General features: G+C 39.5%; 2 protein-coding genes across 6 annotated transcripts; both read right to left on the bottom strand.

Moving 5' to 3' along the window:
• Positions 1-319: 319 nt before the first annotated feature.
• slain1a (SLAIN motif family, member 1a) lies at positions 320-16260 on the bottom strand (the record flags this gene model as incomplete). Of its 2 annotated transcripts, XM_084083635.1 has the most annotated exons (9): positions 320-1026; positions 1692-2022; positions 2207-2392; positions 3312-3641; positions 4093-4242; positions 4797-4907; positions 6558-6674; positions 13269-13405; positions 15791-16260. In XM_084083635.1, 9 exons carry the CDS (start codon positions 16258-16260, stop codon positions 951-953), a joined length of 1908 nt encoding a protein of 635 aa, XP_083939761.1. In that variant the 3' UTR covers positions 320-950. The 2 variants fall into 2 exon arrangements, with proteins under 2 accessions (XP_083939761.1, XP_083939760.1); XM_084083634.1 differs by lacking the exons at positions 4797-4907; positions 6558-6674.
• Positions 16261-17511: 1251 nt separating this feature from the next.
• Positions 17512-27570, bottom strand: scel (sciellin). Of its 4 annotated transcripts, XM_084084331.1 has the most exons (31): positions 27330-27570; positions 25426-25476; positions 24994-25102; positions 24518-24586; positions 24280-24348; positions 24160-24195; positions 23945-23989; positions 23649-23693; positions 23500-23556; positions 22773-22832; positions 22581-22655; positions 22358-22420; positions 22216-22260; positions 22035-22082; positions 21819-21887; positions 21678-21731; positions 21549-21593; positions 21391-21459; positions 21181-21225; positions 21017-21085; positions 20812-20856; positions 20648-20716; positions 20491-20529; positions 20363-20398; positions 20036-20110; positions 19792-19833; positions 19577-19624; positions 19404-19460; positions 19202-19310; positions 18058-18160; positions 17512-17894 (listed from the first exon to the last, which is right to left on the bottom strand). In XM_084084331.1, the coding sequence occupies exons 2-31, from the start codon at positions 25460-25462 to the stop codon at positions 17878-17880; spliced, it is 1749 nt and encodes a 582-aa protein (XP_083940457.1). In that variant the 5' UTR covers positions 25463-25476; positions 27330-27570; the 3' UTR covers positions 17512-17877. The 4 variants fall into 4 exon arrangements, with proteins under 4 accessions (XP_083940457.1, XP_083940459.1, XP_083940458.1 ...); XM_084084333.1 differs by lacking the exon at positions 21549-21593 and having other exon boundaries at positions 27330-27568; XM_084084332.1 differs by lacking the exon at positions 20491-20529 and having other exon boundaries at positions 27330-27568.
• Positions 27571-27783: the final 213 nt, after the last annotated feature.

A 27783-nucleotide genomic window follows, 5' to 3' on the forward strand; every position in this document is an offset into this window, starting at 1 on the left:
AATAATGTAAAATTGGTTAACGTACATCAGTGCATGTATTTTACGCCACAGAAAGATGTTAAGATGGAGAATATTTGGAAAACCTTTTATTCACTTCAAAAATGCACTTCCTCTTTAATTTATTGTCATCCATAAAAAGCATCAGAGTTGTATGTGCAATATCATTGCAGCACTAATGTTCATTAAAGAACATTAATAAAAGATTGGCTGTCTTGTAAACAGTAATGAAAACAAACTAGCCAAAACATGTGTATAGTTACGTTTTACGTTACTAAATGTCATTATTTTACTTAATAAACAAACAAAGCAGACCTTTCATTTTGACGTGTTAAATATAATGCTGATAAAAAAGTGCTGAAGTTCCAAAACAATAAATATAACTGACATGAATTCCACCACTTTTATAACAGGCACAAAATGTAACAAAACTTCCAACTTCAATCTCAGCTTCTTATTTGACACAACAATCTTAACTGACATAACAGAATAAAGGTGACATTATATAATAGAAAATCATGATAAGCTTGGACTTGTATAAACGCATAGCCTATCATTCTTCTAATCTTTCAGCAGGAGCTGGTTTTCCATTCTACAGAATGAAATAATAAACTAACCACAATGCCAAATCAAAAAGCACATATCAGAATCCAGTACATATCAAATAATTGATTATCAGCATATTGCCAGGTTGTACGGTAATTTTCAATTTTGAAATGCATCGGTTTTGTGTTTCTGAAGGTAGTAAGCTACAGATCCAGCCTGCTGGACCCATACTGCTGTAAGTCTATATTTAGTCCTCTGCGATAAACAGTGATTCCCAAACGTTAACAGTCACCCTCGGTTGGGTCACAGCCTTGTGAACGAGCCCTCCAGACAGGAAACTTTAGCTTCAGTCGGTGCCCCATGCAGCTTTACCCTGTACACCTCTTGGTCTTCACCTCATACTTGGGTCAGTAGCAGCCATCTTTCCAGCTGCCATCCCTCAGGGCACTCAGGGCAGCCAGGCTCTTTGGGGGAGGCAGTAAACTGTGAAGAGTCAGGTTTGGTAGTTAGTTAGTTACATTGTTTCTCAAGCCTTACAAATGGAATCAGTATAAGTAAGCTCTAAACATAACAAATATCCTTGTGAGCAACACAATTTTGCATTGGACAATGACTATTTTTGCCACCTAGTTGCTCACCAAGCCTATTTTCTTCTCCTAAATCTAATGGGCAGAGTGTTCTTATATCAAGCCTGAGAACACCATTCAAAACAGAATAAAACGTGTTCCTTGAGTTCAATGGAGAAGTGGCGCCATGTTATATCAGGTTCCTCAAGCTATTGTATATAGCTCAATGAACACCACCCCCAGCTGGGAGTAGGGAGCAACACAGACTCTAAGGGCTTCTAGTGGGGCTTTTAGATTTCTTAAGGTCCCTACACACCAGAAGCGTTAGTTCTTTCTTGCGTTACATTTCCCCCAAAATATACACATATATATATTTTAATTCTTGATTGTTTCACAAGTACATCCATAGAGAACGTAAATATTCTTGTTTTGTGCATTAAAGGTTTCCCACCTTTTTATTTTATTTCATTTTCACCATGGCCACAAATACATGAAACACATGCCCAACAAAATAACTGTGCTCTTATGTACCCATACACAAAATGTAACAATGAAGAAACCTTGAATTGTCTAATGGCTTACCTGCGTGTGGGCTGGGCGATTTTACTGGGACGCGGAGTCCCATTGGTTCCTACAAAAGAAGCTGGGCGAGGTAGGGAACTGCGAGGAGCAGCGGATTGGGTGGAGGCGTTTTTTAGAGGCTGTGGTACTGAGGTACTGCTGGGTTTAATGGGTTGGGGCAGAGTGCCGCTGCAGGGGATGGAGTGTAGACTGACAGAGGAGGAAAGAGTGGAGGGGGGACCCTGCTGGACTGTCGGGCTGACGTAGGCGGTGGCTTTCAGAGGGTGCCGGGGCGTGGTAGGGAAGTTTCCCACACTCTGGACCCGTTGAAGGAGTTGGCCTGGGGAAGGAACTGGAACACAGGACAAAGCAAAAGCAAGATTAAGGTGCTTACTTCAGTGACTTCTTTGCAAGTAACTCAAATCTTGTTGAAATGTGCTTTGCTTAAAAAAACGGGGTAGAATAGCCTATACATTGCTGGACAAAAAGTGATTTTTGAAGGATTTATTTCTGCATACTGAGGAGGCATGTCTTACTAGACGACTGGAGTCGTGCAAGCCCATTGGATGAGTCAAAACTCTGGCTGTTCCGGAGGGAGGACATCATTGGCAAGGAAGAGGGACCATTCGAGGGGTTGACAGGGGAAGCCAGGCTTGGAATACTAGGAACACTAGGCATGCTGGGAGCTCGGATCAGGTTGGGCATGCTTCTGCGAAGCTTGTCTATGCAACCATACCAACAAAGCAGATCAAGCATTTTTAGACCATTTATACACTACATAATTCAGACATTTTCAGCTTCAGACATTATGAGACAAAGTGTACAGAAAGTTTATGAGAAAGATTAAAGCATAATTTTTCTTTTGCATGTTGTCCTTGAGTATAAAATATGTTATTGCCAACAGCTTCTTGGAAGCTTTCATAAGGAATGTGCTTTTGTGCTTACAAGCAGAGTGTTCATTCCATAAACGTAATTACATGAATACCAGTATAGTAATATTTAATAAATATAATACACTCTATTATTACCAGTATAACAGGAGATTGCACTTTATGAACTAAAGTAATTGCTGGTTTTCATCAAGCGTTTCTCTTTCTTTTTCATTTTTTTTAATGCTCATGTCATGCTTTCATTACATCATAAAAACAGATAATCAGCTTGTTAGCTTAATTTATGATGCCCTGTAAAAAAAAAAGGAAACTTGCCATCCTCCTCACTTGGCATAAAATAACAAGTCTGGTTAACGTGTGATCTGGTTAATGGTACACAGGAACACACTCAAAGGTAATAACCATAAACGTGCCCTAACTTTCAATTAAACCAGTGGAGGGTAAGTTTAAATCATAATTACTAACCCCACCCAAGGATACAATTCTCATCCTATCATCAAGGGTCCTACTTTAATCCGTCTTGGCACAAACTGAACCCATCTGGTCAGAACAGAGGCATCTCAAATGAGTGTAACTACTGAGACGTTTTATGCTGTGCAGTATGAATAGTGAATTCCTCATAAAATAATTGGGTCGCAACAATCTGAAACATTTGTGGTCACAACTACCCAAAAATAAAAAATGAGGGTTAATACAACCACAATAATACATAAATGAATGTATTATTTGATGTTGGAACTTCCATGCTCACCTGTGCTGTTCCTGTAGCCTGCATGCATGTCTGTGGTCAGACTTGATGGGCCAGAGTATTGGGAAAGTCCACTGAGGGGGTACTGGGGGGTAGAGGGACTACGTCTGCAGTCTCTGATACTGCTGAAAGTGTGGGAGTGGGGCAGGCTGCCCCGCTGCATAGACCCGGTGCGGAACAGCCGAGGCTGGGGGGGAGGGAGCTGATCATACCCTTCATCATCCTCGTCCTCCTCCTCAAGGTCCATCTCACTGCGCCTGAGGGAGTGTATGGAGAAGCTAGAGCTTCTGCGGCTGACTGTAGTTGAGGTAGAGGCATAGTCTTGTCGGAGACCTAAAGAAAGAGGAATCAACATGTTGGACTGGTGGCGAGTTGACCCTGAACCTCACACACGCTAATCTCTCAAGACAGATTTTGCAATTTTTTTTGTTCTAGTCTTTATAGTGAAACTACACATCTGCTCATCAAAAGATATCACAGCCAAGTGAGCCAACTCGAGCCAAACTGTTCAAAGGTCAAACAGTGAACTTTCATTTGATGCGTACAACTAGCTCCTTGCCAGCATTGTAATCAGCTTGCTCCCACTACATGTACAGGGTGCCACACTGTCTCCAGATCTTCAGAACGTTGTAGCCTATTATTTTAATAAAGGCGTTGGCAGCAGCTCATTCATTATTATTAGTCTAGCTCTAAGTTAATAACTTTGTCTAGTTGAAAAATACTAAACACCTTACATGGTACATTTCATTACAATAGACAGTGGGACACATGTGACATGACTCACTTTCCTCCTGAAGACGCGCCATGACCTGGACATCTGTCATGTCCTGCAGTTTGTAGCCCATAGAGATGGTGTCATCTTCCAGCTCTGACACACCCAACTCACTGTCCAAGGAGGACTGGGGGCTGATTGCTGCATGTCTGCGACCAGCATCTATAAACAAGGCAGAGGCGTATCTTCATGACCGCTACAACATGCTACTGTATATTTAGCCAAGAAGGCAAAAAACAGGAGGAATTGCACTTCAGCTGAACATGTGGATGGGATATAAGCACAAAAAACGTACACACACTCTCATAAGCCAGACGTTCGGAGGTCTCCGCCTAACAAAACATCTGGTGACATGCAAATTTAATGTAGGGCCTTGAACTGGGTGGAAACAATTAAACCAGCATCACAAAGCAAAAACTTTAGGATGGTCCTTCATATTGGGACGGTATCATGATTGGTTTTCAAAGCAGTGGGTGAAGGTCTAGCATTGAATTTAGATATCTTGTCACTAGACGTTTAAGTAGAAACGTCTCCGATCGTCCAGCTACACGAGGCTACACATACCCAGGAACTCTCACAGTGGATGTGAACCTGACGACATGTGCACTACATAGTCATATAAAAATAGATCTCTGTTAGCCTTATAACACACACTGGATGAAACTGCAGTGACGAAAAGTAGAGCATGAAGACAGATTATCAGCATGAAGTCTTACTGTGGAGTGTGGCACTAGAGAGGAAGGTGGGAGCTCTGTCAGTTAGGCTGCAGCTGACCCTCCCTGGGAGAGTCTGCTGGTGTAAAGGTTGACTGGATGAAGGGAATGGAGCTAGGAGGAGAGAGAGAGAGAGACAGCGGAAGGGAGAAGCATTTTAACCACATGAACCCTAGCATCCATATTCTTGGCATGTAATAATAGGTGAACATTTTTCAAAAATGTATGAACATTCAGTGAACATTTACCAAAATAGCAGATCTACAAGCTCACAATGCATCGCATTGAGATGTGTTGTGAGCTTGTAGATCTGCTATTTTTTCTATTTGATGTACAACAAAGTACGTATATGGTTTAAGTGGTTGAGTAAAGCCTAATCTATACTTCGATTGTCGAAAATAACAGATTTTCGAGTGATGTGACATGATTTATTGCGTTGTGTTTCAAATGAACTAATTCTCTGCGAGCAACACGCCATGCAATGAAGCATAAATTAGGCCTCGTACACAAGTCAGAATTGATCCTGGGCTTACTGTCATTATGTGTAAATCTCATAATAATAATAATACATCTAATGTATATAGCACTTTTCTTGGTACTCTAAATCGATTTACAAAACAAACCAAACAAAAAAACCTTTATTAGAGAATAACTAGTTAAAAGGTTAAAAAGTTCTTCAAAGTCTTTCTATTATGTAATCAAAATGTGCACTGTGAACTACAACATGCAACATATTTTTTGCCTCAGCCAAAGATTTATGCATAATTATTACATCTCTATGCGAGTTAAACTGAGGATTTAGCTTAGCTCTAAGCTACACTGTCTACATCTGTCATTTCACACCTGCAAATAATGAGACTGGACTCAATCAAACAGTCAAATACGAATGTCTAAATACTTCTGGGAAATCAAAATTAATCTTTAATCAACAATTAAACAAGCAATCTTATTAAATGCATTACCAAATGGAATGTTATTATTAGTATCTCCGATACTGTAATTCTAGAGTTCAAATGCCTTCCTTTCTTCTGCAATGCATCATCATGTCTGGTATGCAAACCTTGCATTTTCCAAAGAACAGACCGGTGTAAAAAATACAGCAGCAGCACATTTTGCCCATGTAATGATCACACATTAGTAGTGTCTTATTGCTTCACTACATTACAAAGACAAGAATCCTCAGATATCTGCAAATAATACTAGACTCAAGGTCAGTGGTGGAAAGTAACTAAGTACATTTACTTAAGTACTGTACTTAAGTACAATTTTGAGGTATTTGTACTTTACTTGAGTATTTCCAATTTCCAATACTTTTACTTCTACTCCACTACATCTCAGAGGCAAATATTGTACTTTTACTTTTACATACATTAACCACTTCAGCCCTATTTTATGCCTAAGCTATTTGAAAATAGCCGATCTACTGCGACGTGTTGTGAGCTTGTAGATCTGCTATTTTCAAATATTTTAGTACTTTTACTTTTGGTACTTTAAGTACATTTTGATGCCAATACTTCTGTACTTTTACTCAAGTACATTTTTTATTTTGGACTTTTACTTGTAACTTGTCATCTTTATATTGCAGAATTGGTACTTTTACTTAAGTAAATCATTTGAGTACTTTTTCCACCACTGTCAATAACGACGAGTATGTGGCTTCTTGGCTATTATATGCAACACTTTTCAAATGATCAGCAGAGGAATCCAAGCAAGTGGGTTAGTGGTGGTTAGATATGATTTCATCTGTGTGCGTGCATTTGTTACCTGGGGAATCGGTTAGTGCAGCAGGTTTAGTATAAGGCAGGACGGGACAGCTGAGGGTGGAGAGACCCTCTATACAGCTGTAAGGGCGTACAGAGGGGACACCTCGCCACCGCTTGGCTAGGAAGGACAAAGGTGAGGAAGCACATGTTGGTTATGAGACATTCACCTAGTCTCTTTCTCTCTCTCTCTTTCTCGAAGTGAATGTCTCTCACCTTCCATTCACAAATCTATTTCCTCTCTCTTATATTTACACACACACATACTGTATGCATAAACATAGGTGTTACGATGCAACGCATTGTGAGATTTTAGATTGGCTATTTTTGGCAGGTGACTGGTGCACGCCTTTACTGTAACAGCTTACTGGGTTACGTTACAGCTTGTTTTGGAGGGGATCTCAGAATCAGCAGGTATTGAGCAATGACGAGCATGTAATTAGATAATGTTCCTTTCCAACCAAATTTGAGGTAAATCGTAGTGTGCTCTGGGATGTGAACAGTAGGTCACATTTATACAGTTATCAGTTATTCTATGCTATTATACCAAATTGAAGTGACTGAGTGAAGGCGACCTAGAATTATATTCTAGAATGTGTGCTCAATATATGTATATATCTATACCCTACACTATATACTAAAACATTGAGTTTACCCTTCTGGATTGTTAGGCAGAGAGGCATGCAAGAGAGTGACAGAGAAAGAGAGACATAGAGAGAGAGAGCGCAGAGCATTTGGCATTCTTAACACAATTAGCCAGTCCACTACTGGATAAAACTAGCATTCACGGCTAGTTACAAAAACAACAGTTACTGGGACTCAGGAACAAGGATGTATTCATGACTCAGGGGAGGAGAGCCAACCTTCAATGAATCCAGCTTTAGTAAAAGAAGAGAGAGGACCCTGAATCACACACACACACACGCAAGCACACACGCACGCACGCACACTTACAGACAGACAGACAGACAGACAGACAGACAGACAGACAGACAGATGCACGCACACACACAGGAAAGGGAGGGGCCCACACTGAATAACTGATACAAGAATAGCTGATCTCTGAAATCCCTATACAGAATTATAACATGGATATTATGAACACAAAGACACATACACATGCATACACTGTGGGGAAACTGTTCTACGAGCTGAATGAATCTGGTTCAAAGGCTGGTTAATGGAAGAAAGATCTAGATGGAAACCATGTTCAGTTGCAAGGCTGCAAAACGTAAGTTTGGAATCTCAGATGATGAAGCAGCAGTTGGTGTTTCGCTACATTTAAGTTTACAATTTCAGAATGGAGATCATTTTGTGCATGACATAACATGCCGTTAAAAGGTTACGACTGGACATCTTAGTATTTGAAGTCGCTTCACAAGGAAGAGAAAGTGACCATTTGACTGAAGGAATGTGATGATTATGGGGCCAGGCTTCCAGCATGGACCCATATTGTTATTCGCATTATTCCGTTTCTTCTTCTGCCACTTTTGGCAGTTCTGGCTGAACCGTGCAGTCGCTTTTTATGAAACTCGGCCATATGATAGATGGTCATGAAAAACGATCAAGAAATAATTCTCACAATCTTTCGTCAAAAGGTGGCGCTATAGCACTCAATTGAAAAATGCCAACTTTGAACAGGTACAACTCATGCCCTATTTGACCTACAGCCATGAAACTTCGACGCACACATGCGTCTCCTCATGCTGAACAACTTTCACCCTCTGACTTTTGACCTCTGACCTTTAGATCTCCCTCCATTTTGAATTATATGAAAAACAGTTAAAACCTATCTCCTGCTGGGATTTTTGAGTAATCTGCACGAAACTTTTTACACATGAACTTTGGACCTATACCAAAAAACGTTTGCAAAATATCTTCCATAAGTGAAAAAATGAAGCTTTAATGAGCCAATGAATATTGCAGTTTTATGACAATTATTCATCTGCCCCTAACTCATACATGCAGACTTACCATTCTTTGAAACTTTGCAGAAATGTAAAGGGCCATTCCAAATATCACTGAAACCAATCTTACTCCAATTGGTCAAACGGGGGCGCTATAGCAATTTTTTGAAAATTGAAACTTTAAACAGGCAAAAGTCATGCCTCGTTTGGCCGACAGCCATTAGACCTGCTTACACATGTGCCTTGACTAATGAGGAACACATCTATCACGTTGACCAGTAAGCACCGCCCTTAGATTGTCCGCAATCTTGAGCAGTTTGAAAAACACTTAAACCCAGGATTTTTCAGCTATTTGCGTGAAACTGTATCATCTGTGTGATCTCCTTTCACAGGTTCTTGTCTGTTGGTGGCTTCTCGCTTAAATGTGTGCCCCACAACCTGAAGGTCACCAGTTCAAGCCTCACTTGGTGCAGACTTCATCTAAGTTGCATTTCACACAACATGACTATCAATGAATACATCTGCAATTGTTAAAGATAACATGAAATACTTAATTGAGTGTTTTTTACATACAGCTGATCTACAATCTCACAACTTTTCAGATAGCAATGAGAGTATGTTTTTTCAATGTATAACATACTTCATTGTGAAAATAGCCGATGTACAATCTGACAACTTTTAATGGTTTGTGAGCTTGTAGATCGGCTACTTTTACTAGTTTTGGTTCTGAGGAGATGTACAATTTTGAACAGTTTGAAAAACACTTAAAGCCAGGATTTTTCAGCTATTTGCGTGAAACTGTATCATCTGTGTGATCTCCTTTTTCACAGTTCCCTGTCTGTTGGTCCAATGGTGTCTCCCTTAAATAAGTGCCTCACAATCTCAAGGTCGCCAGTTCAAGCCTCACTTGATGTAGACTTCATTTAAGTTGAATTGCAAACAACATGACTGTATCAATGAATACATGTGCAAATGTTAAAGATAACCTGAAATGCTCATTTGAGAGTACGTTTTTTCAATGTATGACATATTCATTCTGAAATTAGCCGATCTACAATCTCAAAACTTTTCAGATAGCAACGTGTTTCTGAGCTTGTAGATCGGCTGCTTTCACTGTTTTCGGTTGCGAGGATATATACAATTTCTCTATTTGTAAATGGTTTGTGAACGTGTGGTCTTAGTGTTGGCTTGGTTCATGACAGAATGCAAGAGTTTATGATCTTCAACAGACAACATCAGCCTGGACAAAGCTATAGCAATATAGGTAGTGTTGCAGCTACCTAAGAGTGCCTCATGACCGCAAGGTTGCCGGTTCAAGCCTCACTTGATGCAGACTCATTTAAGTTGAATTGCAAAAAACATGACTCAATCTATTCCGTTTCCATGGCTCTCTCTCTCTCTCTTCAATCTATTCCGTTTCCATGTCTTTCTCTTCAATCTATTCCGTTTCCATGTCTCTCTCTGTCGCTTCAATCTGTTCCGTTTCTATCTTCAATCGATTCCGTTTCCATGTCTCTGTCTCTTCAATCTATTCCGTCTCTCTCTCTCTCTCTCTCTCTCTCTCTCTCTCTCTCTCTCTCTCTCTCTCTCTCTCTCTCTCTCTCTCTCTCTCTCTCTCTCTCTCTGAGGGTCGGCCATAGCTGAGTGGCTAGGGAGCCAGAGGCTCTGGTTGACCTGGTTGATGAAATTTGTCCCTGAGCAAGACTCTTAACCCCTAATTGCTCACAGGCCCTCATTGGAAACAAGACCGCAAGGACTTTCATGAACTGACCTGTTAAAGGAATTATCATTTCTCTTTCTCTCTCCTGGCCCCATATTATCGCTGCTTGCAGCTATATTTCCATTTCTTCTTCTTCTTCTTCTTCTTCTTCTTCTTCTTCTTCTTCTTCTGCCGTTTTTGCCAGTTCTGGCTGAACCGTGCAGTCGCTTTTTATGAAACTCGGCCATATGATAGATGGTCATGAAAAACGATCAAAATATAAATCTCACAATCTTTCGTCAAAAGGTGGCGCTATAGCACTCAGTTGAAAATGACAACTTTGAACAGGTACAACTCATGCCCTGTTTCACCTACAGCCATGAAACTTCGATGCACACATGCGTCTCCTCATGCTGAACAACTTTCACACTCTGACTTTTGACCTCTGACCTTTAGATCTCCCACCATTTTGAATTATATGAAAAACAGTTAAAACCTATCTCCTCCTGGGATTTTTGAGTAATCTGCACAAAACTTTTTACACATGAACTTTGGACCTATACCAAAAAACGTTTGCAAAATATCTTCCATAAGTGAAAAAATGAAGCTTTAATGAGCCAATGAATATTGCAGTTTTATGACAATTATTCATCTGCCCCTAACACATACATGCAGACTTACCATTCTTTGAAACTTTGCAGAAATGTAAAGGGCCATTCCAAATATCACTGAAACCAATCTTACTCCAATTGGTCAAACGGGGGCGCTATAGCAATTTTTTGAAAATTGAAACTTTAAACAGGCAAAAGTCATGCCTCGTTTGGCCGACAGCCATTAGACCTGCTTACACATGTGCCTTGACTAATGAGGAACACATCTATCACGTTGACCAGTAAGCACCGCCCTTAGATTGTCCGCAATCTTGAGCAGTTTGAAAAACACTTAAACCCAGGATTTTTCAGCTATTTGCGTGAAACTGTATGATCTGTGTGATCTCCTTTTTCACAGGTTCTTGTCTGTTGGTGGCTTCTCGCTTAAATGTGTGCCCCACAACCTGAAGGTCACCAGTTCAAGTCTCACTTGGTGCAGACTTCATCTAAGTTGCATTTCACACAACATGACTATCAATGAATACATCTGCAATTGTTAAAGATAACATGAAATACTTAATTGAGTGTTTTTTACATACAGCTGATCTACAATCTCACAACTTTTCAGATAGCAATGAGAGTATGTTTTTTCAATGTATAACATACTTCATTGTGAAAATAGCCAATGTACAATCTGACAACTTTTAATGGTTTGTGAGCTTGTAGATCGGCTACTTTCACTAATTTTGGTTCTGAGGAGATGTACAATTTCTTCATTGGTAAATGGTTTGTGAACGAGTGATCTTAGTGTTAGTGAAACAGGGGCTTGGGTCATGACAGAAGGCAAGAGTTTGTGATCCTCAACAGACAATATCAGCCTGGACAAAGATATAGCACTATAGGTAGTGTTGCAGCTACCTAAGAGTGCTTCATGACCGTAAGGTTGCCGGTTCAAGCCTCACTTGATGCAGACTCATTTAAGTTGAAATGCAAAAAACATGACTCAATCTATTCCGTTTCCATAGCGCTCTCTCTCTCTCTTCAATCTATTCCATTTCCATGTCTTTCTCTTCAATCTATTCCGTTTCCATGTCTCTCTCTCTGTCTCTTCAATCTATTCCATTTGTCTCTCTCTATGTCTCTTCAATCTATTCCGTATCTATCTATCTATCTATCTATCTCTCTCTCTCTCTCTCTCTCTCTCTCTCTCTCTCTCTCTCTCTCTCTCTCTCTCTCTCTCTCTCTCTCTCTCTCTCTCTCTCTCTCTCTCTCTCTCTCTCTCTCTCTCTCTCTCTCTCTCTCTCTCTCTCTCTCTCTCTCTCTCTCTCTCTCTCTCTCTCTCCCCCCCCCTCTGAGGGGTGGCCATAGCTGAGTGGTTAGTGAGCCCGCCTAGGGAGCCAGAGACTCTGGTTGCCCCAGGTACGATTCCAGGCCAGGTCAGCAAATGTGTCGATGAAATGAAATTTGTCCCTGACCAAGACTCTTAACCCCTAATTGCTCACAGGCACTCATTGGAAACAAGACCGCAAGGACTTTCATGAACTGACCTGTTAAAGGAATTATCATTTCTCTCTCCTGGCCCCATATTATCGCTGCTTGCAGCTATATTTTTCTTTGTAATCCTCTCTAAGCTATAATCCAGGACTTATTTCAATGATTTTTTATTTAAAGGGATTCTAGGCAACATTAAGCTTAAATTAAAAAAATATTCATATATATATATTTTGCATTTTCCCCCTCTATCAGCCACTACATAATGATGCTGGGGTGTTTTCCTGCATTGAAACACAGTCCTCTTTCTGAAATCCGTATTTTCCCTACAGTATGTTTGTCCGGGACGTAAATGCATGGGCGCGCATGTGTGCGTCCGTGTCCGTGTGAACTGTTCGAGTGAAACCGAATGGAACCGAGTGCAGCCGTCAAAAATGGAACAAGCCGCCATTGTTTTTCTGTGGGCAGTTTTTACTTTTTACTTTCGGTTTTAAAACGCTCTCAAACTTCTTTTTTGAGGCACGGAATTTACTTTTAAGATATCGTTTGGATAGAATTTAGTTGTTTAATTTTATATATATATATATATATATATATATATATATATATATATATATATATATATATATACACACACACACACACACACACAGTATATATATACCGTATATATATATATGGTATATTTATTTATTTATTCACCTCCCCAATCCAGAGTAATACATCAGTAATTGCTCTTAATTGTACCCTGCATGGTGAAAGGAACTGAAATAGGTGGTAGCCTCTCCAACATCACCACCCAGGGACATTGTCTAAAAAGCAAGTGTTTAAATGCTTAGCGCTTTCAGACAGCTGTGTGCAATGAAAAACTCCCAGGGTTCAGCAAGTGCCATGGAAATCCTGTTGCACCATGTGGAGACCAGTTGTGCTAAGTGTGTCACAGATTATGATCATGTGTTAGTAACCGCAAGACAGAAGTCTAGATGTAGACACAGATAAAGGCAGTCAGTCTGGGTGTCATACCATACCTTGGTCCAATCTGAGACAGAGAGTCCTCTTAGCCAGTTCCACCTCCGGCCCTGGGTGGTCCAGTACCTGCCTGCACCACTGGAGAGGGCTGAGGACACTCTCCCCTTGTAGCCTGGCTTTGGGACTCACGTACAGCCTGGAACACAGCATCACTTGCAATTTATTCCACTATATCTGACTGGCCTACTGTCAAGGGGACCAGCTCTGTGGCCTTGTGGTTAAATGGTCAGTCCCCAGCTGAGTCATAACTATAAAAGACTATAAACATGGCACCCAATGCCTGTGCTTGGCAGTCAGCATCAAGGTTGGATTGGGGGTAAGTCCCTGTGACATACTAGCGTCATGTCCAGGGGGGTATACTTACTATATATCAAGCTGCCATACGTTAAAGAAACGGGAGATAAGTACCTGACCTATGAGCCACATGGCTTGTGAACAGTTGGTTCCCCAAGGCTACTTACTTACTATTATACTCACTAAGTATATTGTCTCAGGGCAAAGCCATGACCTGTGATGTGAAGGGCTGAATGTAAAGCCATACAGTTACACACACAAATGTTTCATTTATAACCATCTGCTGGCATTTATAAGCTAGATGTTACGTGTGTTAATGTTGACCTTTTTAGTGAACCTGAATGAACTAAACCTTTTTTTTTCTTGTACGTTTCCTTTGTTGTTTTTGTTGATCCTGTAAGCCTAAAAATAAACTGAAATTGTGAGTGTTTAGCATTACATTTAATAATGGCAGACAGACTAGCCCAAACTTCTATTAAAACATAACTGAACAGAGATCAAATAGAGCAGAAAATAATTTTGTTCATAAAACAATCTGTGCATATCCATTAGAACAACACAACAGCCGGAGTCCTTGGGGGATGTGGCAATGAGTTTTACAGCAGTAATATATGAATCTCAGTTCAATGACCCAGAGAAGGCAAGACCAATTTACAGCAGAGGTAAACCGTGGCACTGTAAAGAGAGAGGTTTTTACATCTTTACAAAGGCTGTGTGCCTTGAAACGTGCTTTTTAAAAGGTAGTTACATCTTTATTGCTGGTCACAGCAGTGATCAAACCGATAACAGTGCGAAACTTGAGAGCCTAAATGACAGCAGCGATTTCCTGTCTTTATAAGGTGCCCTGATAATGTGGCCCATGTTTCTACATCTAGCCTATCTTCAGCCTTCCAAGCTCTTGGCTCCAGGGCTGTGAATAAATCCATCTCTAGTGTGGCCTGTACTCTTTCAGATAGATTTCTGGGCCTGTGCCATGCTGTCAAATCATATCCCGCATCTTGAGAGAGGCACAGAGCAGCGTATACAAGATGTGCAAATAGTCTATGCCACCTCTGGAAATTATGGCCCATATTTATAAGCTACAACATGCTGGAATGCTTGTTCCACTGACCACTGGGAGAACATGGAGATTTTTGTTCAAATGTGTATTTTATGTATTAAAAATAAAATAAATAATTTATATCAAGTGAATAAATAAGGAGATCCATTTTAAATTAACTAGCAAACATGAAAACATGTGTTACTATCCTTTTACAAAAGGTTGAATCCCAAACCAGGCCAAAGGGTTGTCACTTCTGTGCATGAATGCCAAAGAGTGCAATGAACTAACCGCTGGTGGCAACTAGGTCATAGACAGAAGACTTGGAGCCGATTAGTTCTGTTAAATGGAGTGAGAAGATATCAATACATCCAAGTGTAAACGTTGGATGCCATAAATGCTGCATTGTGCTGCATGAAGTGTGTGCTACATCTTCCACACCACTAGATACACAGAGCCAGAAATGGTTCACCAGTCAGCATGTAGTAAGAAGAGCTACCTACCTCACTCAGCAGATATTGTGCTTCAGTTATAAGCCTGGAGTTAAACACAATCCACCAAGCCCAAGTATCTGAACTGTGTGTGGACTGGAGGGATGATGTCTCTAATCTGTGTTACTGTCTTGAAGCTGATGATAATTGCTGGTGAATAAAAAGGCTGTTTACACAGTGCCTTTCGCTATGCCCAGCTCTTTTGATAAATATATTTTAAGCCTTTTTGCTTCTCTAATCAATGGACCTGCATGGATGCCAGTGTGTGCGTGCACACCCATACTGCACAGCTGGTGTAGACTGTATCACCAGAGAGAATCAATAAAATAAATAAATACATGTTTTTTGGTGTGTGTGTGTGTGTGTGTGTGTGTGTGTGTGTGTGTGTGTGTGTGTGTGTGTGTGTGTGTGTGTGTGTGTGTGTGTGTGTGTGTGTGCGCGCGCGTGTGCGCGCGCGTGTGTGTGTGTGTGTGTGTGTGTGTGTGTGTGTGTGTGTGTGTGTGTGTGTGTATATAATATATATATATATATATATATATATATATATATATTTATATATATTTATATTAGTATGTATACTAATCTTTGTTTAAATGTGTTGTTGATTGGATATTCCCTCAATGCAAAAACAGCTAGAATCAAATGTAGATGGTAACAATGGTTAATTTGATCAACAAAACAGAATAACAGCAGTTACCAGCAGCATTCAGGCTCTCCAACTGGAAGAAGGGCACTGATGTCTAAAAGATCCACCTCGTCCAGAACCGTAGGTCCAGCGGCGCTGCTGCTGTCCTCCTCGACAGCATCAGGAGATAATAACGAGGTCGGCTGAAAATAAGCAAAGGGCTCCTCCGTTAAACTGTACGGTCCACCAAGGGCACATGGACATGGATGCGATTGTGTTGGACTCAACACGCCATACGTCCCAGATAGAGTCCCGTTCGAACACGCTGTGTTCCCGTGCAGACATAACGATGTTTGTTGTAGATGATGAGGGCCGTTCGTGCAATTGTTTACAGCGTTCGCTCGCGTCCGCAATTGTTCGTTTTGCTTCTCCAGTTTTCGGACCAATTCTTGCAGCTTGATCACCTCCAGCTCCGCGTTGGCAATTTTATTGTTACCATTAACGTCTGCCATCATCCGGGGGTTCAACACTTCTGCTTCCATTTGTTAACACGCACATTGAGAAGGACAAATAACACCACGGCCTGCATACATAGAGGGTCCTATTCAATTCAATGAGAAGTGTGTGTCCAGAATCATTCTCCCCGTTGTTGGTTATACACGCACGGATTTGAGCACAAGCCTGGGTCAGCCCACCCACTCCAAAGATGCTCAGTGTTGCCATATTTTGTGAGAGAAATAAGCAACCAGGTCTAGGAATATAAGCCCAAAAGAAGCTACACTTTAAACCTGTATCATGCATACAAGCTCACAGCGCGTTGCGACTCGACGTGTTTGAAGCTTGTAGATCTGCTATTTTCAAAAACTCTCTTTTTGAAACATTCCAACAACACTCACAAATGCTCGCTGCCCCTAGCACAAAACATTTTCATGGAAATATTTGAGAGCCACTGGTTTAAATACTAATTTAAAATAAAATGGAAGCAAGCAAGTACACTTTAGAAACAAGGCCAAAAAAACTGCAACCTACAAGCCGCAACTACTAATATTTACAAGCGACTTTACAGAAAAACAAGCCCAAAGTCGCTTATAATAAGCGGACATGGCAACACTGAAGATGCTGCGTCCAGCCAGCCAGACATCACCGCCTCCATCTGATTGGTCGGTAGGAAGTACTCATATAAACATCACACCACCACTGGTGTGGAAATCACAGAGTAGAGAGAGTATTCTATTTTAATTTCATAATATTGCCTACCAGTTATGGAATATGACATAAGGCATAAGTTCAATTATCTTCAGGTTTATTAGGCCTAGCACCTTTTGGTTGAAAATGTCCTGGAAATGACTTGGACATTCTATTCTATTGTGTCGTAATCTACCATAGGCCTATATGAAAGATAATTAATTTAAAGGTAGGGTAGACCTAAGTGATATTTTTTTTGGTTAAACAAGTTGCTTTCATACAGGTTAAAGGTAAATAAATGGTAGGTTGCAAATTTCATTTTCTTTTCTTCCCAATTTCACTTGTTAAGTATCCTGTATGAGTTCTCTCTCCTTACTGGATACAATTGGTATCCTGACCTGAAAATACATTTTACTAAAGAGCTGGGGAGACCTGTGTTACTGAATAAACACTCAATAGCAATGATTACTATCAGAATGTAGAGCTATTTAACACTTATAAACAAATAAAGATCACTTACACTACCTTAAAATAAAATAGGCTACAAATGTCAATAGAACTTTCCATATTAACAACAAAAAAGATAGTGATAAGTACACACAGCACAATATTTTTTAAACATTTATTGCATATACATTCAGTGGTGATCCTATCTATTGCACACACAATAAGCCCCCGGCCCTACGTCTATATCTTATATTATTACATATACAGTCTCCCATACAGCTAACATCTTCCACAGAGGAAGTGAAAAATGCTATGAAAAAGACAAAAGACAAAAAAGATGTGGAGTTATATATAGCCTATATTTATATTTTTTAAACACTTGTAAAGATAAGCATTTCATGTGCAACACTTAGGCCTATGAATTATGTACGAAGACCCAGCTTGCCAACATTCATTGATAAACATATAAAAATATTCTTCCTTCAATAAGTTCAATTACTTCCTTCAAAGGTTTGAGATGGGAATATTCAGCGTCGCCATTTTTCTGTGAAGAAACAAGGAGTAAATGACATTAAGCTGTTGTTATTACTCTCCAATAAATAAAGAAACAGTCTTTATAGTCAGTGGGATTTTGTTATTGCAGTACACCATGGCCTAAACTCACAGAGTCAAAGTGTTTACCCATAGAGACATATAACTGTATGTACCTCTGGTGACATCAAAGCAGTTCTCGCAGTGCACTGCGCGTCTGTATATCCACATGGAGTCCCCAGCTTTCAGATGACCCAGAGTGCTGTTACACACCTCACACTGTGAAAACCACAAGCAAACACAAGTTATTGATTGTTTTGTGGCACAGTTCTGACTCAATAGAACAATTGAGACTTTATTTATATACGTAAGGGAGTCCGTTATTTTCAAAGAGCAACATGGTCATACAACAGGCTGGAAGTGGTGTGTACTGATGAGTACTTTTGATTGTTTGATTGAATTAGTCAGAAATGTAAACTCCAGGGGACTTGTTTCCATTGTGGTCCTGCATTCAATTCATCAACGTAGCATACGAAATTACCACAATAATACATGTTATCAACAAATACAAACACTAAAGGAGATGGGAAATTACCTCCCCTTGAGGTCTCCTGATGGATGTTTTTTCAGGCCAGTTTTGAAAGAAACCAGTGTTTCACATACTTTAATGTATGGTGTCAGTGCATTCCACATTTTGGTGGCAGAGTAGTAGGATGAGAATTTTCCTATGTTTGTTCTAAATTTGGGTGGTACCAGATCATGGTTGCTCCCTCTAGTGTTGTGGCTGTGGGTGTCATTCACTTTGGAGAAGAATTTAGGTATGAGGATATTGAGGGCACTGTCCCTCTGACTATCTTAAATACCAATACCATTGATATTTGCTTAACCCTGCATTCTACACTGAGCCACGATCCTTGGGGTGGTTCTTCTGTCACTGCATGTATATTTACACATACATGAAATTTGTCTTCTGCATTTACCCATCCCATAATAATAATATTACTAGGAGCAGTGAGCAGCCATTCTACGGCACTCGGGGAGCAATTATGGCTTAAGAGTCTTGCTCAGGGACACACATCGACACATTGCTGGCCTGGAATCGTACCTGGGACAACCAAGGCCTCTGGCTTCCCAGGCTTAAGGCCGAGAAGTAGTCGTATCAGTTTGTTTTGGGAGGTCTGAAGCTTATAGTTTTTAGTGACAATTTTTCCACCCATCAGCCCAAATAGATCTCCTCTTCTTTGCTTAATATTACTATATCGTCAACTCAAAATAATGGATTCTGTTTTACCAAGGTGTAATGACTGTTTGTTACTTCACCTTAAAGCATGAGGCATGGCAGTTAATCTTCATGTCGTCCAGGACCATCTTGGCCTCAGAGTTGAAGGGCTTACGGCAGTAGGAGCACAGATCTTTCTCAAGCACTTTCCTGCAGAGACCAGGTATACCAGGATATCATAAGTAAGCCCCCATAACAAAGCAGAGCTTTTACTCTATAACTAGCATTTTATTCTTTTTATACCTCTCAGGAGTTGAGTAAATCGTCTTGACAGAAGATTTAGACAGTAGGTCATCCGCCCTGGTTTGAAAGTTAAACTTTTATCAGTTTCTGAAGATATACGTAAATGGGGTTGTATATATATAACATTAACCCCTTACTGTAACAGAGCTACAAGAAAGACGATAGTCCAATACCTGCTGTCCTTGTAGGATGTCGGGGAGTAGACAGTAGGACTGGTGATGCTAAAGATAAAGCAAAGCAGATAAAAGCATGTTTCATATTATAACACCATCAGACCAGCCTCCAGCCTGTGTATGACATTGCTCAACTTCTCCAACAGTGCTAATGAAGTGCATTATTACTGTACATCATCGCTGAAGGTGTGCATTTCATTGCTTTACTTATTTACCTGGATCTGGATTCTGGTCTGGGGATGCTGGTGTAGTCATCACTGTGTGTGCAAAAGGTAGATTAGCTGTGAGCTTGTAGGCTATTTCTTGCACAAAACCATCGTACGATTAAGTATAAATCTGACTTTAACTGATTAACTCAAACACTCACTTCAACTCAAACACACTGTCACCACTGTGTATTCTGAATAAATATGCTCTTTTGCAAGTGAGTGAATTGTAGTTAAATAGGCTAATCCTTACCTGGGCTCAGAGCTGATTTTGTAGGAGGTGGTGCGGATCGATGGGGTGTCATCACTGGTGCTATATGAACTGTAACTGTGCGTGGAAGAGACAATAAATTGTGACACGTTGTGAGCTTGTAGATTTGCTATTTTCACTATTATACTTTTATTACATTTCTGGAAAATCTTTTAATTTATTTGGAAAATGTCTAAATTTCAATACTGCAATGCATTGATATATATATAAAAAAAAAAAAAAAAGTACGTTGTAATGTATACTTTACAATACTTAAGTATTTTTAAAAGCTGTCCACCAGTGATAACTTTACATTATTGCATTATTTACCTTTTGATGGTACGGGTTGAAGTTGGACTGTCATCGCTGAAAGAAATCAAAAACATTTGTGATTGCTATTTCAATAAATGCTTATAACAAGTTATATTATGAATAATAAACTTATACATAGCTATCACCTTTTGGCTCTGTCCACTGTAACAAATTCTTTCTTGTACCTTGTCGTGTTATAAGAGTATAATGGGAAGAATGAGATGATGCTTGTAGTGTGTTCATTTATTGTGTGTTGTTTTTCAATGTTTGTGTTTGTGCTGGTTTGTTTTTCATGTAACTCACCGAACAGGAGAAGAGAGGTCAGGCTTCATGGACTTAGGCAGGAGGCTGTCATACAGGTCATCCTCAGCCCTGAGAAGACATTATCAACAGGCTGGTCATAAACGACCATTACATTGGTTAGGGTTTACCAGACAAAATAGATAGAGATAAAGGTTATATCTTACGAGGAGGAGGTTCTTGTAGTGGTAGTGATGGTTTTAGTGTCATCTCTACAAAGAAAACAATTGTACATTTAGCCAAGGTGATACTTATACTGTATTAATTTGTGTGTTCATTTCACACAGTATACACATACACAGTATTCACACAGTATTCACATGCAGGGTAGTTTGTTATTGTTTGTGCGGGTTCGTTTTTCATGTAACTCACCGAACAGGAGAAGAGAGGTTGGACTTCCTGGACTTAGGCACGAGGCTGTCATACAGGTCATCCTCAGCCCTGTGAAAACATTATCAACAGGCTGGTCATAAACCACCATTACGTTTGTTAGGGTTTACCAGACAAAATAGATAGAGATAAAGGTTATATCTTACGAGGAGGAGGTTCTTGTAGTAGTAGTGGTGGTTTTAGTGTCATCTCTAAGAAAACAAATGTACATTTAGCCAAGATGATACTTATACTGTATTAATTTGTGTTCTTATTTCACACAGTATACACATACACAGTAGTATTCACACACAGTATTCACATTACACAGTTTAGTTTGTTATTGTTTGTGCGGGTTAGTTTTTCATGTAACTCACCGAACAGGAGAAGAGAGGTCAGGCTTCATGGACTTAGGCAGGAGGCTGTCATATAGGTCATCCTCAGCCCTGTGAAGACATTATCAACAGGCTGGTCATAAACCACCATTACTTTAGGCTTTACCATGCGAAATAGATACAGCTAAAGGTTAAATCACGAGGGGGAGGTTCTTGTAATGATTGTGGTGGTTTTAGTATCATCTCTGCAAAGAAAACACATTTTTAGCTGACAGACTAGTACAGTCTCTCTAGCATGATGGTATAGTGTTCACTCAGTCAGAACTCACCCTTTACTGCCGCTGTCCACTCTATCCACCTTTCTCTTGATGATGCTTGTAGTGCTTAAAGTTTGGAGATTTCACATGTTAGTGAATGCTAATATGTGTTGTTGTTTTTCTTTTTATTGTAGTCATAGGGTAACATAATACCTGACAGGAGAAGAGATGTCAGACTTTGTGGATTTGGGCAGGAGAGTATCGTATGAGTCATCCACAGCCCTGGAAAGGCAGCAAGCAAACAGCACACATGTAAATAACATAGATAGCATCTGTGAGTGAAGTAAACAACGTACATCTGAATAACAGAGTATATCTAAACAGGGAGTATAATAACAGTGTTAGCAGTGTCTTGCATGCATGTCTTACGTGGAGGAGGTTGTTGTAGTTGTTGTGGTGGTAGTTGTAGTACCATCCCTGAGGAAAACAAAAATGCAGAACTTTTTCCCAGTAGACTCTCTATATCAATTCACATTCACATTCATGTATTTTGGTACACTAGCATAGTCGTGTGTCTTTACTTTCCTATCCATTGTCATGTAAGACTTACCCTTTATTGCTGCTTTTCACTCTCACAGTCTCTGTTTTGGACACACTGTAAATAAAAACAAACATTACATACTGCACAAATAAAACAAATTCAAATTCAATTTTAGATGTTTCCAATGTCAATAAAAAAAAGGAAAGATCACCTCTCTGGATAATTGTCTTTGACAGACTTGGGGATGAGTTTATCAAAAAGCTCGTCTTCAGCTCTAAACAGTAAAAAGAAAAGTGTAATTTATTAGTATTCTAAAGATAACATTATTGAATAATTATGTCAAAATGATTTTACTAAGATGTTAATATATAATAATTATTTTAAAGTTCTACACATTCCCAAGCAGTTCATTCAGTCAAGAGATCATATCTTACGCTTTATTGTTAGTAACAGTTGTCTCAGTCACTTTGGTTGTTTTAGTAGGTGATGAATAGGATGGGTGTGTTGTCCTGGATGAACAGATATAAAAATCAATCCACTTATTATTTTCTTTTGTGATTTGTTTAGTTTCTTTGTTCTTTGTTTCATCTCTAACCAAGAAGGTTTTTTTGGGTGTTTTTTTTTACCCTTTCTTGACATCAGAGAAAACCCGCTCAGTGAAGGCGGTAGGTTTCTTCACAGGGGACCTGCAAATACAGAGAATAGGTCACACAAAAGAAACAGTCTTCATTACATCTGCCAACATGTTTTTGCCCATCTGTCTGCGATCAACATAGAAAAGTAATTACCAGATTGCCATGCAATTTGTTGTGTACATTTATGGTCCCAAGAATAAGACATCTATTATTATGATTGTGATACCCCATGACCTTTCGTCCATCATTTGGGCAAACTTTCAAATGAGCAAACTGGGGATATTTTTTGGAGGCTTTTTCTGCCTTTATTGATAGATATACAGTAGACTGACAGGAAACGGGGAGAGAGATGGGGGGTGACACGCAGCAAAGGTCGAATTCGGATTAGCAGCATAGGTGCCCAGACGGCTCCGCCAGCTGTCCGGGCCCAAACTGGGGATATTTTCAGGCCTTGTCGAAGGTCTGCACTCTATTGTGCATTCTTGTTTGTGATGTAATCCTCGTACCCAGCTAAATAATTGATAGTTAGGAACCAAATTGACCCTTATCTGTAACTCAGAGAGTGGACAAATTCGATTCAATTTGCACACAGTTATCAAATCAATCATTCAAGTATTGTATAAAATGGGGTCCATAGCCTAATGCATATCAAAATGGGGCTCCTTGAAATTAAAAAGTTTGAGATATGTATCAATGCTCTAGTCAGTGTCTGCTATACCTGCTGGTGGTGGTTTCAGTGGTCTTTCCATCCTTGCTAATGCTAGTGGTTGTGGTACTGTCAGAAAAGCAGTACAACAGCAAAATTACAAAGTGCCTCAGTGTGATAATGTTTTTAATAGTGGTTTGCTGAAGGAATTCATTTTCTACCTGGTCTTAGGAGCCTCTGTATCTGTAGTCTTGGTGCTGGTACTTCTGTAATGATATTACACAAACACACAAATAGACCCTCAATACACATGTTTTAAAAAAGTATGTAAAATATATATAACTGTTCTATTATAACTTGTGCTGTATTGTTGATGATTGTATAACCACAGAGATGTGTAAATACATATTTGGAGCATTGTACCTAAGTGATAATAAACTGCTACAGAAAAAAGACAGTTTTTAGTATTTAAGTTACTTTCTACAAAGTCATAAATAGCAGCTTTTTTAAAGTATACCTTCTGGTGTAAGATGTGGATGTCCGTCCATAGGAAGGCAGTGTGCTGTCAATAGAAGTCATAATTAATCGATGATTCTAAAGTATGTAAAGTGGATTTTGCCATTAAATGATACTCCAATCTTTATATCCACTTTACTCACATATAAACATTGATTATAGTTTAAAGGCAAAAGTGATAATGTGTTGAATGTTTGTTGAACGGAACACACCAACCTGCTCTTATCGAGGTCATCCTGACTTGCACTGAATCTGTGAGCAAAGAAATAGGCTTTAAACTAAGTAACAGTTTTAGTTTTTTTTTAAGTTTTTAAAAAGTGTTTTAAAGTCAGTTACCTCTTGGTGAGAGCATGCACCGAGGATGTCGAACTTATTTTGGGGCTTGCTGTTTCAACAGGCTCAGTCCTATGAGAACATAAAGTGGTTAAACGCTGTCTTACATTTGCATGAAAGTAATAATGAGTTTGTGATAATATTACATCCATTGTCAATGTACATGATGACCTGTCATTAATCTAGATGGCTACATAATTTAAAGAAATGTGTAAAAGGAAAAATGTATCAAACATTTTACCTCTCAGAGTCAAGAGTCTCACTGGACCTATATCGGCCCAAAATTGTCTTGGCAAAATTGGGATCTCGGCTAATGGGAGAAAAGAAGACAAAATATTTCATTCAAACATGATGACTTAACCACTGACATACTGTGCATGTGTTTGAAGACTTTACTAATGTGCGACAACAGAAAACTATGCATGTATGAGCTTCTGGAATGAGCTCCTGTGAGGAGTGACACTCAGGCGTGGTGTCAAGCCATGTGTGTACACACCCTAGTGTTTCTGAGGCTAATGTATCTGTGTGAGTATAGCCTATCTCTATATATTTTTGACAATGACCCCAAAATACCCCAAAAGTTATGATTTTGTGCTACATGTTTAAGATTTTGGACTGCCTCCAAACTGACACGGCCTCACCCCCCACAAGCAGGGTCCTGACCCCAGGTTGAGAACCACTGGCCTATCTGATTTTAGATCACAGTGAGTGACTTACTCGACTGCTTCATCCTCATCATCATCCCTCTTAATCCAGCTGCTGTCTTTTAACAGAGATGACTTCTTCTTGATATCTTCAATTGCCTGGCTAGCACTGGTGCTCTTGGCTGGAAACACAGGGTGATGACAGACATTAGTTTACCTTATTTTCAAGAGGAGCCGATGGCATTGTTGTTACTTAACAGGCAGGCATACACCATGCATATCTGCTGTATTGAGGGAATGACATTGACAAATTGACTCAAAGACAATCTCAACACCTAATATCTTAGGACGCTATACAAACATAGAAAAATGGAGAGAAGATAATGGATTCATGAGTGAGTGAGTGAGTGAGTGAGTGAGTGAGTGAGTGAGTGAGTGAGTGAGTGAGTGAGTGCCTAATTACTGTTCAGTGCTTGTGTGACTGCTTTCTAACCATAGCACTTACGTGTCTGGGAAGTGTAAGTCCTTCTTGTGTAAGACATTTTCGTGTTGTCACCTAAAACAGATAGATGAAAAGAGAACAAAGACAAAAGGAGAAAACATTTCAGTACCGTATACTGTATATGTGTATATTAGGCACTAGGTGGTACTGTTCACCGTGTTCATCATGTATATTTACCAAGCATTATCAACTGTAACTGAACCCATTTTCTAAGACTTTCTGTTGATTAATTTGGAAACTAAGACTTAAAGCTGCAAACTTATAGTTTAAACTTTAAACTAAGTTTGCACCTTGAAGTCTTAGTCTTTATTCTTTAAACTTTAAAGAATAAAATGTAATTTTAACCAAAATGAATATTTAAATGAGTAGCCTATGTCGATACAATATATGAATATATTTAGCACATCTGCAGTGGTTGGAGGAGGTATTCCTACTCCTCCACTACATTTTGACCCTGGTGTCAGTAGTAGCCTAACGCCTGAAGCTCATAAGCGTAATATCTCCTCTGGCCAAACAAGCATTCCATCTTGGAAGAGCTTTAGACATTTGGACTATCATTGTGCCATAGTCTGCCATGCTAGCACTACTCAACCCTGACTTAGCCTGCTGATTAAGCCCCAAACCAAACCAGTTTGGCTTGATTCGATCCCGTATGCAGAGCAGACACACCCACCCTCCACAGCATGCACCTTCCCCAAACACACCCTTGGCAACAGAACAGTGCGTGCGGCCATGAGCAACATTCCATAAACCATTCATGATAAGGATTATACACACCTTCTGCTGCATGAACACTACAGTATGAACATTGAGCTACTCTGTGAGTGAGGTCATCACTCACTCACCCATCAACAACTTGTTTAATAAACAGTAATTAGTCACATAATTAAATGGCATGATATGATGACTTATGTTGCATGCCTTTAAGGAGAAACATGGTGGCCATGTGGATCCTTATTAAGACAAATATGCTAGAATGCATAAATAAATATATCAGATTACTAGGCTATATCATAATGTATTTAATCAAAGTCTAAATATGGACAGCTTCCATAAGCTTCCTTGATTTTTATTATCTGTTTTGAGAGTTGATATACTGATATAGTTGATATACTGGATTCTGGAACTGTTATACCCTCAGGCACAAGCCAAATCTTAGTTGCAACCCCTATTGGACTGTATTAGAAGATTTTATCTCAAGTGCTATAATTTAAAGCATACTTATACTACATTCACAAAGTAAGAAAGTATAGTACATTAATTCAGATTGATCTTGACAACATGGATTTGTAACCTGAAATGAAGATTCTTTTGATAAGCAATGGGTTTAGATGGGACAGGAGAAGGCTTGAAAAGAATACCAGATGCAATCTCTATTTTCTTTTTTTTTGCACCATCAAGTTCAAGTGAGGATACCTCACTTGAGTGGATGTATAACAGTCACATTGTGTGAGGGTATAATAATGATTTTGTATTCATGATAAATTAATTAGACATGTATTTACTTTCTCTAGAGTACACATTCACATATGGACAACCTTTAACAACCATAACAAAATGAAGGTATTAGTGCCTTCATTCTGACAATAAAACACAATCTACTGCACACTGTGCTGGAAGCAAAGGTAAATTGCTAGCAATGGAAAATTAGGCGTAATAGTTTTTGGACTTTTGACCTCCATTAGAGCATTAATGCCATTAAATAATTATTTACAGTACCACCTACAGTCCTAATCTATTTCTCCACCAAACATCTAGTTATCTCAAGATAAGCAGTATGATACAAAAGCAAACAACTTGAAAATCAAAATATCCTAGCACATTTTCACCCAAGCTTACAATGTTAGTGTTAATATTAATGGAAATGGCTGCATTAGGAATCAGAAAAAGAGAGATAAGCGGCATACCTCTGCTGAATGTTTCTCCACTCGCAAAACGAACTTTGACAAGAGCTCAGGCGTTCACACCTGTCAACGGCTGCTGTTCACTCGGCTTTTGACCTTAAGGGAGGAGATTCCAAGGCCACCTAAGGGTGTGGCATCAGACGAATAATAATAGTGGGTCGCTCTCTCTGTTTTTCGAATCACTACTGCACTCCAATTATTGTTTTTTTTCTTCTGTACAGGTTGAAATGGAAGTGGAATTATAGGTGGAGTGCTGGAGAACTTGTCCATCAACATGCGTGCCAGGAGATTGCCCTTTCAGTCATTGCCCTACAGTGGGTGTGAACAGTCCTGCCTTTGTAATTATCGTTTGGTGAGTCATCTCCTGAAAATGAGAGTTACTGTATGAGACCCCCCCCCCCCCCCCACACACACAAAAAAAACAAACAAACATGGAATTCACATGTGTCAGCTACAG

Source organism: Gymnoscopelus microlampas, assembly GCF_963454915.1.
Source record: "Gymnoscopelus microlampas genome assembly, chromosome: 17".
Taxonomy (NCBI): Eukaryota; Metazoa; Chordata; class Actinopteri; order Myctophiformes; family Myctophidae; genus Gymnoscopelus; species Gymnoscopelus microlampas.